General features: G+C 44.9%; 1 protein-coding gene across 1 annotated transcript; it reads right to left on the bottom strand.

Moving 5' to 3' along the window:
* Positions 1–1,508: 1,508 nt before the first annotated feature.
* TNFAIP6 (TNF alpha induced protein 6) lies at positions 1,509–15,783 on the bottom strand. The gene is given in 8 exon segments (XM_082314500.1): positions 1,509–1,718; positions 3,244–3,284; positions 4,360–4,588; positions 6,706–6,867; positions 8,193–8,330; positions 13,691–13,802; positions 15,669–15,671; positions 15,673–15,783. Coding segments are annotated over 8 exon segments (945 nt in total). The 5' UTR covers positions 15,769–15,783; the 3' UTR covers positions 1,509–1,554.
* Positions 15,784–16,207: the final 424 nt, after the last annotated feature.

Genomic DNA, 16,207 nt, shown 5'->3' with positions numbered 1-16,207 from the left:
TGGTCCTGATCCATATCACTTCAAGACCTGTTGCTTCTCAATTAAAGAAGCAACCAAAAAAAAGCCCCCTAGGTCATAAACAAAATGTTAACAGTTTCTCTTTGTGCGTTTTCCTTATTAACAAATGCTTTTGCTGATCTTGGAGAACTGGAATGGCATTTTATAACAGGAGGATGTGAACCGGTTTGTTCAGCCCACCAGGTGGCAGGATTAAAAAGCACCAGTCGATTTTAGGTGCAGCTTGATCCCATCAAACCCAGGGACAGGAACTTTTGTTTCCTCACATGAAGCATGAATAAAGTTGGAAATGACAGGGAGTGAAGCTGCAGTGCAGGCTGCAACACTGCTCCCCAGTACAGCTAGGAAGAAGGATTATATTCCCAGTGAAATTATAACAATAAAAGCTCAAAGATGAAATAAATTTAAAGAACCGAGAATTAGAATAAATAAAGCATGGGTCTGATTAGCTTAAGATGCTCCTCCTCTTGTGCAAAACCCTTTCTGAGGAATTCACAATGCTCCAAACAAAAAAAAATAATTCACAGGGAGATTCTCAGTGGACATTACACTTCAGCAGACCTGGGGTCAGGAAAACATCCAGAGCAAAAGAAACTCTTAAAACTTATTTACTGCTTTAAATCAAGAAAAAAATGTTTCAAAGTCTGAAAAGTTCTCAAGAAATAAAAACAATTCATCGGAAACTCAGGACACGATTAAAACAGAGGTAGCTTTAATGCTGCTTCAGGCTGAGGAATTTAAACTGAAGTTAAAAACATACGGAGAATGACTTATGTGCATCGATTCAAAATAGTACAGTCTTCTTAAAACCCGTGTAAACAACATACAGCATCTCAACAGTATCTTCTGAACGGATGTGCTGGCACTCGGTTAGCAATTTCTTCTGATGCTTCACCTTACCAGTTATCATTACCAAGTCTTTCATTTCATTCTTTACTAAGTGAAATCAGAGAAGTGAAAGGACTTGAACATCTCTTCTCTGGATGAGAAAACCCTGACAAAATTCATTGAGTAGTTTCTGATTCATCTCACAACAAAATTGTGACGATAATATAGTTGATTCTGTGCTGTTCATGCTGCTTCCCAATCTTCTGAGTTCAGACAATTACGTGGGTGGCTGCGAGGCCATCCACAAGATGAATTTATGTATCTTAAAAATAAGCTTACTCTAAGGGAAAATAAGGATAGAACAGCAAATGAAATTTAAAAATAATTGAAACGGTCACACAAAAAGTTTGTTCGAATGGTGCAAGGAATGAGGAGAAGGAGCAGTTTATATAGAAAAATAATTTTTAAATCTTTGGTAACAATGAATTCTTCAGATTTTTACAGTACTTGTAATCTAAAAATAGTCTTCTATTATTCATATAAGTATATTTTATAATTTATTTCCTAGTATACTTTATTAACAGAACTTACATAAAAGCAGAAAATAAAAAGTCAGAAAGATACGAAGGAAATGTCTTATCTGAAGAAACAGATATCTGAATTGGGTTCTTAAACATGTTTCTTAAGGAGTGTCTCTCGTTACCCTGCTCACATAATACCAAATTTTCCGGATAAGAAGTTGGGTTTTCCTTGGGATGTTGTATTCTTTCCATCACCAGACTTTGAAGGCATGTCCATAGTAACGTATCGAATTTGAAAACCACCAGCAGTCACTGAGGCATCTGTCAAAAACTTCAAGGTCATAACATTGCCTGGGACGAGAAAAAGAAAAACAAAGGTCATGTTTTCGGGTGGCATAAAAATGTGATATTTCAGAGTTATCGTTAAAGTGCTCTTTCTTGCTTGCTTCTCAGCTCTTTAGAGCAATCCACCTGGTGTGTCCACTTCCGAGGATTATGTTATATTATATTCCGAGCTGTGGCCCGGGGGGATTATAGTTCCATTAGCCCCAGGGAAAACCAGGCAGATTTTCATCAGTTCTCTTTCTTTGCAGAGCCCAGAGGTTGATAAAGTTTTGCTGTACCCAGCGCTTTCCGCAAAGCATTTCTGGTTCTTTAAAATGCTGCTCTGCGTCACTCTACCCGTGAAACGTCACGCTTCACGCGTGAGACACATCTGGCACAGAGCCTCACCGATCTCTAGGTGACAGAGGGGTGAGGCTGCTCCATCACCCTCCCGTGAGCGTCACCTGCTCATCTCCACCAGGCCCGTGTAAACTGGGCGATCAGGGACGGCACAATTCAACTTTTCTGTTCTCTTTCTGCTGCTTACAGCTGCGGGCTGGAGCGCGGTAACGTGAGTTTCTGCACGGGCCGTCCCTAGGCGACCCCGGGGAACGTGGCTACCTCCCTGCACGGGTAGCCCGCGCGACATCTGCGCGACACTTGAGCGGAGAGGTGAAAGTGGCTTTGATTTACATGTGATCAGACCTTGATTTGCTGTTTAAACGTACACACAGAATAACGTCTCTAACCAGCTTTAGAACCGTCCTTGCAGCCCTTGCTCTGGAAATGGGAAGAATTGGTGCAGGCAGATTGTGTGCATAGGCAGGGCTCGGTTACCGGTTACAGATCTGCTGCATAAAGGTGCCTGGGTGAAAACTCCAGGTGCACTACCCCCGCAAGGCCGGCAGGACGCACCCTGGTCATCTCCTAACGGGACTTCTTTTCTTTTACGTTTATTTAGAAGTAACTGCATTGATGAAGGAGCGCGCTGGCGGTTTTGAATAGCAGTTTATGACATGCTGGCCATGAAGCAGAGATCGTGGCTTTGGAGGAGCGGCTGGGGGAGCTGGGGGGGCTCAGCCTGGAGAAGAGGAGGCTGAGGGGAGCCCTCATCGCTCTCTGCAACGGCCTGAAAGGAGGCTGGAGCCGGGGGGGTCGGTCTCTGCTCCCCAGGAACAAGCGATGGGACGAGAGGGAACGGCCTCAAGCTGCGCCAGGGCAGGGTTGGGGTGGGTATTGGGAAAAACTTCTTCCCCCAAAGGGCTGCCAGGCCCTGGCCCAGGCTGCCCAGGGCAGGGGCTGAGTCCCCATCCCTGGGGGGATTTAGAAGCCAGGGAGACGTGGTGCTTAGGGACATGGTTTAGTGGTGGCCTTGGCACTGCTGGGATAACGGTTGGACTCGATGATCTTAAAGGTCTTTTCCAACCTTAACGATTCTATGATCCTATTCTATGATTCTATGACATCGTTACCATCTATTATCACAGTGATCACAAAAGGTGATTTTGGCTGATTATTTTGTTTTTTTAACCGTAGAGCGCAAATATATTACCTGTGCTGATGATATCATCCGGCAACTCGTCTCCACAAAACCTGGAAACAAAATAAAAGCGGTCATGACCAAACGACAGAGCAAACCTGCCACAGCCCTGCTATACGGGGACCTACGCTGAACAGCGTGTACTCGCCTTTGAGCTGTGGCCCATGGGGCTAAACTGCTTATGGGTATTCAGTGTATGTAATTCTCCTCCATATGTTAAAGCAATTGCCTACAGGATTTTTGTCATTATCTTATAGTAAGGTTTAAGGGAGGGAAAAATGCAGGAAACATTTTTCAATATCTGCAGGAAGTAAATGATGCAAAACAAGAAAAAAAGCAATTTAACACGGCGTTAAGGAAAAGAACAATGGCCCAAGGCTAAGAAAGGAAGAACATTGTCAAGAAAAACATTTAAAATTATCTGTAAAGGCAAAACAAATGGACTGTATCCTTGCTTTGCTACACATGATTTGTAGAGAGGATGTGAAAAGTGGCAGGAATTGGGAAGTGGTCGTTATGGCTTTTTATGGTTTACTTTCTGTTCTGGAAAATTGAGGTGCTTCATACCAAAATATGACTGTGAAAGGACAAGCAAAAATACAACAGCGAAGAAAAGAAAGCGAGAATTAAGCAAAGAGGGAAACTAAATCTAGTAAGAGAGATGATTGGTAACACTTGTTCTGTTCTGACATAGTTAGAAAATGTTTTACTTCTGTTGCGAATAGTAAATTAAATTAAATACATTTTTGCTAACAGTTTAACACCCCACCTCCCTCCTTTCAGTTAAAGCAAATACAAAATACTGTTGGAGATTGCTTGGAGCCCTTCCTGTAGAGTGATAGAGAATTAAGATAAGCAGCTGACTAAAAAGTCTTGCAGCTGGCTTTCACGTAATTTAAGAAAGCAGAGAAGGGCAAAGCGCAATCCTCTGAAGCTCTTTACAGGTCTGCGTTAATGAGAGCAAAGTAAATTGCCAGGAAAGATAAGTCAGGTACTATCGCTACAAGTTTTGTGCGCATATCAGAGGTGCTAACTGGATAAGGTAATACAGTGTTCTTCTGAAGTAATGTTCTGGGGAACAAATTAAATCATTTGATTATTTGCATGTTAAAGCTGGAATTGCTTTACCTGCCCACAAAGCCATTGATATCATCGTAGCTATCATAGATTTCCAGGAAATCTGCCATACAAGCAGTGTCGTCTTCAACATCAAACTCTAGAAACTGTAGATGAATACGTTGTCCATACTTTACTCTAATATGCCAGTAGCAAATTTGGTCATTTTCGTACTCATTTGGGTAGCCCGGTGACTTAAAAACATGTTTTGAATCTGTGAAGACTCCACCACATTCTTTTCCTAAGAGAAAAATAAAAATATCAGCATTAAGGTATTCATTCTGGATATGGCTCCGGTTTAAATCTTTGTGCACTCTGACCCAGCAGATCCGTAGAAAATCACATAGGAACACCGGCGTGATAGCACTTTTTATAGATGTGTAAGCACTCAGCACTCACAAGAAATGTCAGTCATTCCTAGCTTTTGGGAGCAGATATTTTGGAAACAAGAGGCATGATCCAAAACTCCCTGAATTCAGACGAAAAGCTTTCATTGACTTCAGTGGGCTTTGGGACAGCGCTAAGTGTTTTATGTAAAAGGCATCTGGGGTTTCTGGCGATGTCAAACTGTAAGCGTTACAGCTGTACTTGCAAGGCACCCTGGCATTCAGTCTCAACCTTCTTCAAAAACCTCTGGAAAGTGTGTCTTCTACAAAAAAACTTATAAAGGCTCGTGATGACATACGTTGCTTTGTTCTCCTGTTATTGCTGCAGCTCTTCGCTCTCCCTTTGGGAGGAAAAACACTCATTCTGGTTTGATTCAGTGGCCGTTTGAACTTTATCAGCTTCCTGACAGCGGGACCCACCAATGTGGGGACCTCACACTGCCCGGCTTTGGGATCCATCATCGTTCCCCAAGCTCAGGCCCGGGGGAGAGGGGGGTGCTTTCTAGGGGTGGCTGAGGGCAGGGGAGCTGGAGGCCTTAAGCTGGGTGCTGTCATTAACCCTCGCAGTCTGTACGTTGCCCACGAGCCCTGTACTTTTCAGCTCCAGATCATTGCTAGGTTGGGTGTACGTTTCCAACGTGCAAACAAGTTGCACAAGTTCCTCTTGACATCTTTAGAGACGAGGACAGGCTCAGTGCCACCAGAGGTTTGTCTTTGTTCCCCCCAGGCTACTTGTCTCCCACCTGCACACAGACAGCTCTCGCCAGGCTTCGGAGCAGCCCGTCCATCAAGCGTGAATACGTATCAGTCTGCCGAGCGCTGGCAGTTCTGGTTTCCTTTCGTCCTTTAACCAGACGGGGCGTTTGGAAAGTAACTACCTCTCAGCCCAGAGGAGAAGGCTGACAAAGGAGAAAGTCGGGCTCACGGGTTACATGCAGTAACAAGGAAGGCAGTAGCCTCTCTCGCCGTCCTCTTTGCATGCTGAACATCTGTGCGTGTCCCCCACCCCACAGAGCTATTTGATTAACAACTGCCCAGCTCACATAAACAAGCTCAAGCCCTGGGAGCACAAACAAAATGCGCACAGCTGTACAGACGTCACGGACAGCTCCGACTCTTGGCTCTGCCAGGCAGGGTAGTACACTTGGAGAGCCACGCAGTGCACAAAGTGAAGCTTTGCTTTTCTCGTTGGCGCCTACTTTTTTTGTCTTCCCTGCTCTATGAAGCGACGGCAAGCTAAACATGTCAATGCTTCAGTCAGCTGCAGTGGAGGGAGTGGAGGGGAACGGAGAGATGTCCCGCATCTGGTGAAGCCTGGCCGGTCACGTTTGAACCCCGTCTCCAGATCTGCGCTGGAGATCCACTTTGCTTCATCCAGTTAGACGTGCGCGCGCACACGCATGGCGCTGCCGGGAGCTGGACCTGTCGGGTATTTCAGTCCCAAACACGGCATGCATTTTCAAAAGTTGTTCTATCTCAGGCGCAAGAAAGAAGGAACGGGGGTCAACGCTAACTTTAGCCTGTTTACAGGCCAAATATCCAGAAAATGGTTCCCGTGTTAAACACCTCAGATTAGTTATTTAAATGAAATTGTAGGCTAAATGTAAACACTCTTGTAGAAAACAAGACATTTGCGCATCACATTGGAAATAATACTTACCTTTTTAATCAACAACAGTATATCGATACATTTTTAGTTTCCGAAAGGACTTTGCGTAGGCCCAGTTATACATGGTACAACGCAGTGCAGAGACCCCGAGCTCTGAGCGAGCCAGATCAGCTAAACAACAGCGGAGGGGCCTTGGTGCAAGGCTCCAAATAAATTTGTATCGGTACGCCCCCCTTCTCAGACAGCACGCTTATGGCACTGAAGCTAACTCATTCAGAGCCTGGGTGCCTTCGCGCAGCCGGAGAGCCTGGCACGGAGTCGTAATCTTAGACCCGAAGAGCAAGGCGTTGTTGTTAAACCCACCGTTAGGGTTGTAGCAGTAGGCATCCCATCGCTCGCTTCTGTTGAGGCGAATCCCGTAATCAACAATACCGGTTTTTCCAAAGCCACAGTTGGCTCCAGCTTTTACTATGGGGTACCCGACTCTGCCCTTCGCCATCCAGCCAGCAGCACACACGTGGAAACCTGCAACAGGGAGAAAATGAGTCACGGATGTGATAAATCAAGCCTAGGCAAGAAACTCCGCTTTTTATTCAAGTAAGTAAAGTCTTGCTCAGGCTGACCAATGACTTGGGTGTAATTGGCCTAAGAGAAATTGAACTACAGGAAAGAGCAGTACTTTGAGAGGATAATTTTAAACACAGAATATAAAATTGCATTGTGTTCTCCACAATATCATTACTGGTTCTTCATCTGAAAACAAAAATCAAATGCAGCTGGACTATATAGCTTCCCGGGCAGTGAGTTTTAAGTGCCGTACCAGCATTTGTAATCAAATTATATATTGGATGAGTTATATAAATGCGTTCTTTGTTTCCTTTTTGAAGTCATACGAATTCATTCAATCATATCTCAAGAGTTTGCAGTGTTAATTTCTGAGAATGAATAAAATACTACATACAAAAGACAGCGAAGAAAACAAAGTATTTACTTAAAATAATTTAAATTTAAATACCTGAAATGCCTGAAGTATTTCTTGCTAAATAAAAAGATCCTGTTAATGCATTTTCTGGCTGAGAACTTAAAAACAATAGCCAAAGAATGCAGTGTTATTTGCTGTCTGGTAGAGACCAATGCAGTGTTTTTACCGAGAAGAACTGGAACATATTTGTGGCGTCCTAGGACTATGAGCTACTCAGAAGAGACAAAAGTACCCTTTTTACATGTGTGCTGGTGCTGGGAGCCAGCTTCTGACTCAACGGCGTAGCCTGCAAATTTCGTGGAGGATATTTTCCATTGTTTTCCTAATGCTCTGAATGAATTCACAATTTATTATTAGGAATCAAATAGAAATACAGTAGAGCCCTCCGCTTTTCATCCAAGCACGCCACTCGCTCTCTCAGAGAAAATATGGCTGGAATAAAGATTATGAAAACATCTCGACCGATGATATGAAAAATAGCAATGCACATTTACTATGGAAGCTCCCCGGGGGCAAACGCCTTCCTCCGCAGCCCGCCGCAGCACGCAGGTGCCGTAGCCGGGGAGGTGCCCTCGCTTCCCAGCTCAGCCAGACGGCTCTCTGCTGGGTGTTGCTGGTTGCGGGAGTGCGCTGCACTCGGAGCTCAGGGGGATGCGTAGCGCCGCGTGCCGACGTTGTCCCTGGCGGCTCTGTAGGTAGCGCAGTCATGCTCTGTTACCGAGGGGGGAAACTGCATGCAACCTGGGCAAAAATCCAGGGAGTTTACAAGTCTCTCAGTCCCAGAGCTCCTAACATTCATGAAGATAGAAGACTGGCCACATTATGAATGAGCGATGTGGAAAGCAAACAGCCATGATTTATTCCAAACCTATTTTTCTCGCCGCCTCCAGCTGCTGATACGTGGCTAGATGTCCTCCCTCGTATTCACAGACTGCTTTTGCTTCTGCGTAGGTGAGCTGGTACTTCCCAGAGCGCGACTCCCTGTGATACACTCCAGCTGCTCGTTCTGTGGGACCAAAGCGGTAAATAATCTCATTATTGTAGCCCAGCTGGCCCACCTTCCGCGGTGTTCCCACCGCCTCCAGCAGTTGCCCCTAGACCCATGCTTTGGGTGGTTGTCCAGGCGAGAAGAGAAACAAAATGTTCAGCTCGTAGCTGTGCCGCTTGGGAAGCGTCAGGAAAAGACGTTCCTCCAAGCTTTTTGCAACCCAAAGGTACGTTTTTGTTTGGGAGAAGTTTTGAAGAACAGAGCTAGTCGGAGCTTGGTGAGTTTTTGAACAACAGAAAATCAACAAACGGAGGGAAGGACTCCCCTAGGACGACTCAGCAAGCAGTAGCGATGGGAACGATGGGCTGGTGTCAGCATCGCTCGTTCCCTGTATCCTATCTGACTCGGGGGAAGCTCCGTCTGGATTGCTATCACAGCATACTTTTGGATCTAACTTTAAGTGGCTTCGTAAGATGAATCAGAGCTTTGTTTTGACTCTCCAGAGAAGTTAAATCAGAGCTACTTGGATAGAGGAGAGGCAGAAATTAAAGGGAATAAAAATGAGAAATAAAAATACCTAAGCCTGTGTCACAAAGGGCAGGACCAGAACAATTGCTGGCTGACATTTTTGCTGTGCAGAAAATTAATACATTTTCTTCATTATTTTTTTCTTTGCTGTTGCAAGTACAATATAAAGCAGCTTTCCAGGGAAACCTAGAAACTGTCAGTACTCCTACAAGTTTTATAATCTTTTCACGTTGCACTTGTCTGATGCCATATGTACGGAAATCTGTCTCAGAACCAATCTGCATATCTGATCTGAGAGGCGCTTTTGTTTAGATCTTTCTTGTATTTAGTATAATCTGAGAGAAATGGCTGTCTGTAGCTATCACTGGTCAACATGACTGAAAAAAAAAAAGCAAAGCAGGAAGCATTTTTTACACTGGTTATTTGTACCGTGGGAAAAAAAGAATGTCTTTTCTAGGGACATACTTAGAGTCAGTAGTTTTGGCTAGGTTAGGATATTTTTTAAAAAAAACACGGTCACTACTGAATTGTGGTTAGCAATGGTGAGAACCCTTATTAGAGAGAGAATGACATCTGCCAGTGTAGTTTTTGGACCCACAGTCACTGGCCTTGCGCCCAGTGAAGGAAACGATATTGCTGCCGACGGTCTCGGAAGACCGAGAGCTGCTTTCTGTAACATTGCTGGGAATGTCACTGGAATGGGCATGGGATAATACATATTCTGTGGAAAAATCTTTCCGAAGAAGCCAGTTCCATTGCAAAGAAGTCACAACAACTAACAGCTGTGGAGTAATGGTACGGTATATTAAAAAAAAACCTACTTTAATTAAAAATTGATTCATAGGAAGTATTATTTTTCATTCACTCAATAGTCTATCACATCTAACCTGATAAATCCACTCACTGCTTCTTTACAGCATGATTGTATTGGATTCAGTGTGCACGCGTCAAAAATCTGCGTCCTACAGAAAACAGCGCACCGTTTAGCCTGACCGCCCGCTCGGGGGGCAGCCTGGGATTGGCGTTACCGATCGCTGCAGCTCCCGGAGAAGTCAGCTGAAAGGCGAATTGAAAACCACGGGCTGTAGTCCCCGGGGTGAGCTGAGCTGCCCCACCTACACCGAGTCAGAGAGTCCCGGGCCGCTGAATTCTGTGGTTTGTCACCTTTGCAAAGGTGACCAGTCACAGCCAAGGCAAGAGCGGTCTCTAGGCTTATTGTCAGTGGTGCTTGCTGGTAAAAGCTCTCATCCCTCTGGCAGCCACCTTTGCAAGACCCACCCCATTCCTTCCCTGGAACTGCTGCTGGATGTGCCGCCAGGGATTCGGGCGGAATCGCCAACTGTTTGGACTCATCGCTCTTGGAGCCGATGGTAAAAACTTCGCATTTTTAGTTGTTCTCCTGACTTTTTCACCTGGCAATACCATTTTCAAATCTTATCCCTCAAAAGGTATCTACTCGCGCTTATTGATGCTAAAATGTCAGTATGGACAGGCATCGCGTTTTTCAGAACGCTGCCGGAAAGTTCTGCTCGTCGCAGTTTCTGCAGGGGCTGCTCTACCAACAGCAGCACCACTGAGTCTTTCTGCGGCGTCTTGGCGGGTGGCACTGCCCTGCTGAGAGCCATCGCCAATCTGTACCTCTGTTACTCCTGAGAAGTAGCCTTTGGAAAGACAGACCACGCACATGTACTCCACCAAGCTTTGAGATTTGACGCTGGCTCGGTGTGTCACAGTTTAATGACGCAGTATTCCCCAACAGTATATCCTAATTAACCGATCAGATCTTTCACTGGCATTTCTCCCCCCTCCCTCTTAATTCCGTCAGAGACTGTGCAGAAAGATAAACTGCATCAGCAAACCCAGACCTAGGTCAAAGCATTGTACTTATTAACTATTAATACATATTTATGTATCTGTGTCTGTATATACATATATACACACATTCACAGTCATACATGAACGCACACACGCACGAATTACTTATGGAGGCGATGTCACGGCCGTGTAGATAAACCTGCATGAAATTTTGTTTTTACGTGCCAGCGCAAGCGCACGCCTAGCAGCGTGAACGCGTACCGCTCATACCCCATGGGGCCGCGCTGCAGAGCACGACGTGCCCCAGCCTCTGCTGGGCAGCTTCTCTGGTGGGGGTTCTGCCTGAAGGCTGCTGCTCTTATCTGACCTGCCCGAAACCTCCTCTTGCCTGAAAACCTGCATATGGGGACTGTTCTCTCAAGGATTTCTCCACCAGCTTTTCTTCGGTTCTTACTCGAAAGGTCATGGGTTACATGGCTGACAGGACATGTTTCTTCCAACTCACATTTCTTAAAATCTCTCCTTAAAGTCCAGAGACAGCAGGACCCGCAAGGACAGTGACCCTCTACTCACCCACAGCAGCAGGAGATGGTAAACTGTAGCCAATCTCCTCTGCACAAACACAGCAAGCATGAAATTTGGCCTAACAAAATACCCTCAATACGCACGACACAGATACTAAATGCTAAATCAAAAGAAATGTTTAACTTTTAAGCAGGGGATGGCCACGTGGAGTTACTGGCACGGGCCTCTGCTAAGGCGCACGGCTGTACTCAGAGTACTGCACCAGACGGGGTAGGTACGGCCCCTGAACCGCGCTGACACGCGGCGTGCCAACGGGGGTGAAACTCTGAACGCAACGGGTGCAGCAGCTGTCCTGGGAAACCTACGCTGTGGCACTAAGAACTGGCACTCAAATAAGCATAGCAGTGTATTTGGGCAAGACCGTTCCAATCCTCTCATCAGTTTACAATAAACCTTTGGTTATAATGTGCTTGTGTCCAAAATGAGCAATGATAAAGTTCCATTGACACAAGAAAGACATTAACAGGAAGGCGATACAGTCAGCTGCAGCAGGACGGCATGCTTCCTGAGACAACAAAAGATGTATTGTAACAAGAAAAAAGGTAAAAGAGATGAGCATTCCTAGACTGGCATTCATTAAAGATTTTATATTTGTGCCAGTGATTTTTTGAGGAAGAAAGGTAAAATGGAAAACTCCCTTCATTTTCAATTTGGTCTTGATAGTGCTTTGTCAGAAGAAGAGGAGATAAGCAAAGCTCAGATGTCACTGCCCATTCCTAGGTTTTATTCAGGGGAGGGGGTCTTGCCTTAATGCTCATGCAGAGTGAGTATGAGATGGGGGTTACTTGTTCTACTATTCAAGCTACACTGGTTTTTTTTAAAGACAAAGATGCATAAATGGGATGGCAAATTTTTCTTCCTTTATATATAATGCCACTGCATTCCATTGGCAATTCAATTAACTGCATTTTGAGGTTTGTTTCAGTAATTTTATTGCTGTAGTTACACTAGATGGTGCATTTCTAAAGGAGCTTCAACAGAGTCCTGCAGATAAGAAAGCAGAGTGCTTATTTCAAAGCTGCACGCTCTGCTTCCAGATTTTGCGTGTGTTTGTTTATTTAGAGCAAGTCCTCAGTTTTTACCCTGTGGTTTATTTTTGTTTACTCTCGTGGTGAATGCTAATGGAATACTGGAATACTCTTTAGAAGACCCCTGGCTGCCTGAGAGCAAAACTGTGCCAGGGAACGCGAGAGTGGTTAAACAACAGACAGGACCTGTGCGCGGCCACGTGCTGTTCACCTGCGCAGGGACAGGCTGGACAGGCTACAGATAAACACAGTCCTACTTATCTTCTGTGTCTCCTTGCTGTTATTCCAGCCAAGAATCCAAGCTTTGCTTGTTTCTCACACAAACCTCTTCTCTGCCATCCTTTTTTTTAAATAGCAGCCACTTGAGTGGCGCGTGAAGCTGCCAAGCTGTCCTCCCTTGGGGCTCTCCCCCACCTGAGCACCTTCAGCAACTGTGGGACACAGCAGGCATGTTCCAAGCTCAGGAGGAAAGAGAAGTCATTAAAAATGTGCAGTCAAATGGAAAACAATATAGATCACTTCTCCTCCTCATTTATGTCCCTGTTAGTTTACATGGTCCTCTGGGAAGGGACTGGAGGCACGTGGCTGCGGCACCAGCTAATAGAGCGTGGCCCCAGTCCCTCCTGAAACATCTGAGCACAACAGAAACATCTACCGGCTACAGGAATTCCTTAAAATCCTTAAAGAAATACACAACATTCTAGGGAGGATGAAGGAGTTTGTCAGTATTTGTCTACAAAACGGAGCACGCGGTGCATGTTTTTGTTTTGGCATCCTTTATGTGACTGTGTTCTGAACATGTTTTTCTGCGGTATTGGATAATTATAAAGATCTATAAAAGAACTCTAAGAGCTATTTAAACCCACTTGAGGTATAAGAAACTATTCCCGCAGCATTTTCTGTAGCCCTTTTGAAATCTTCTCTCCCCTGTTTAATGATGTGAACAAACCAACGGCCAAACCATACACATTTCTGTACTTTCCTAGAAACCTAGGAAATATTATCACTATTATTTCAAGATCATTTAGCTTCATCTGTAGGACCCCAGGCATTTGAAGTATGTTCATGCAGAAAGTAATTCATTCCTTTGGCAAATGTTTCTTTTCATACTCGTTTTCCTTCATTAGAAGCAACTGTTATTTAACGCTGTTTTCACTTTACCTCATGCTGTAGGAAAATACATTCAGATGAAGTGTTCCATAACTACTTTTTCCTGCACTTCAGAGAAACAGTAAGAATAGCAAGCTTATAAGGACAAAACTTACAGTCACTACTCAGTTAAAATGATCACAAGTTTCAATGCAGGATTTTCCTAAGATTAATGCACGGCTCAATTTTGTATTGCTAGGTGCTCATCTTTATACTGTTAGACAAACACAGTGACCTCTGCAGCAAAACATTCATGATTAAATTATTTCTTACCTAACCAAATAGAGTTATGCAGCACTCCGTCCTTGAATCCCCATGCTTGAGCCTTGTCCCACAGCAGGGCAGAAAAGAAAATTAGTGCAATCATCTCTTTCGAACTATTAGGCTGTAAATATTGCCTGTTAAAACACTCAGGGTAACCTCTGCTAGCAGCTGGCTAGATCCTATTGGAACATCTGGTAGCCAGATCTTAAATAGTGCTTTCAGCTGTGAGGTCAGCAAGCCTGCTCCAATTGTGCTTGCCGTAGTATTATTACACAATTAAATGCGATGTCTGCAGTCGTCCATGTGACTCACTTTTGGCTCTCTTGATTCCCAGTGTGTCCAAGAAACCATTCTATCCCTCACTACTGCAGCACACATGAACAATTTCCAAGCCAAAGTCTGTTCATTCTTCAGCACTCACTGTCTTCAAACTCCATAAAGCAATAACACCAATACCCAGTCTATCTGCTTACAGTGTTTCTACTCACACCATTTACAGGACCAAAGAGAATCACACATACTACCTCTCATTCTCATTTAAACATTCTGTTCTTTCATATATAATTTGGATTTAATTCCACAGTGACCTAATCAATGAAAAAATGTACGGAGAATATTTTGCATTGGCTATTTGAATTCAGTTTCCCTACATGGAATCTGTAATTGCAACTCAAAGTCCCAGATCAGCATAAAACTGCAAGTGTCAAAAACAGATGCTCTTTGTTCTGCAAGTGGGAAATAAAGCTGAAATCTTCCCCTCCAAACCACAGTTTAAAATCTGATTCATAGCGTGACAGCTGTCTGCTTGTCTTCCCTTCTGGCTGAAAGTGAATACTGCAGCTGCTCCTCGTGGATGAGTGGGAGAGCAGAAAGAGGGAAAGATGAGAGTATGGAAAATGGTCTGGTGCTCCACACTCCTGAGCAGCCATTGGAAGACTCTGCTCTCCAGTTCTGATAACATTCGTAACTTCTGAGTCAGGAGCTATAGAAAAACATGTGCTCATCACCACGAACACAATCAAATTAAATAAATGAAAAGGGAAGGGTGGAGGACTTTGTGCCTACTCGAAAATATTTTACATAGATGACTATTGTGCCAACGAGGAAGATATTCTTCATCATTCCAGTCTGAACAGAACGCGATGAATGCCTAGCTACACTGCATACACAAACACACACGCGTATTCCTCCCCCCTACAACTCAGGCAGACGCTGAAGGGGAGAGCTGTGGGGAAATGGAGCTGAGAGCGAGCCTTTCCCCTGCATCGGAGTAGCAAGGCACCTTCCACCGAAATGCCCATGTCCTGACCTGTCACTCTGCGGCCCTCACTGATGAGAGCAAGCCCGTTCTTCCCATAAACCTCGCCTCCACGTACATTCCTGTTGCGCACACTCGTGCCTTACCCATTCGAGTTTGAACCTCCAGTGCGCAGCTGTAGGTGTACAACGTATATATGTCTCCTCGCTCCTGACAAAGCTCACGTGCACTCTGATGTCAAGGCCTGGCACTGGGACTTTCCACTCGGGTATCCCAGAAAGCTGGTGACAGCCCGCTGGCTCCTTCCAAGCAGCCTGGGACGTGCAGGGCTCGGGGGCTTATTGTCCTCTTTCTGCCGTGGTAGTGGGCTACCACAGAGCGGGGGGCTGGGACCAGGGATACTGCCTGCCAGTTGGTTCACCGGTCTCTACCACGCTGATCGTCCCACCACACCACTTCTCCCACCACACCTTGCATCTCCTCTATCAGCAACACAAGAAGGCGCTCCAGATTTGCCTCATTGCATAGAGGTACGAGCCCTACCCTGTTTCTTCTTTCTAGATTTGAGGATCGGTGCTTTATTCGTACTTGGTTTCTACTTTAATGGCCAATAGGTAAGAGCCCAAGCTTTTTGAATGAGACCTAATTCAACATTATTCTGTGAAAGCATATTGGTAGAAGTCTGTTGCTTTCTAAACATCAATACCCAAGACATGTAACTGGGGTTACCTGGGATATGAGTTGCGAAGACGGCAGTATAAAATTTTGGGGTGGCGGTGAATGGAAGAGACAGCGCTGAGTGCGCTGCTCTGGAGCATTCATTTCTCATTAGCTGAAGGAGACTGGCACTTGGCCTTTGCTGGTTGGGAGCTGTGACACATTCATGGTATCTTCTGGGAACCTAGAAACAATAAAAAGGCATGAGGGAAGGAATGGAAACCAAAGGAAATTGAAAATTCAACAGCAATATCATTCACTGGTAATCTAAAAAGACAAATTAGCGATTCAGACTAAGAGAATCCTCTCAGACTGACGCTAAGATTTCTCCTTCTGAAAGAAGTATGATGTGGATGTCTTTCTCTGCACAGGACACCTTTTCTCTCTGCCATTCCATGCAAATTCCTCTGGGTGACATTGCAACATGGGTTGATAGCTTAATGATCCTATATCAGAGCCAGATGTCTGCGCCACAGGGAACCGTTCTGTTCTGCGGTAGGCGGGTGCCAATCCCCCAAGATCACGAGAATGTGTTAATAGTGACTAACTCA

This window comes from Platalea leucorodia (assembly GCF_965183815.1).
Source record: "Platalea leucorodia genome assembly, chromosome: 5".
In the NCBI taxonomy this organism is placed as follows: domain Eukaryota; kingdom Metazoa; phylum Chordata; class Aves; order Pelecaniformes; family Threskiornithidae; genus Platalea; species Platalea leucorodia.
The sequence above is the reverse complement of the archived record's forward strand: the minus strand, read 5'-3'. Positions and strand labels throughout refer to the sequence as shown.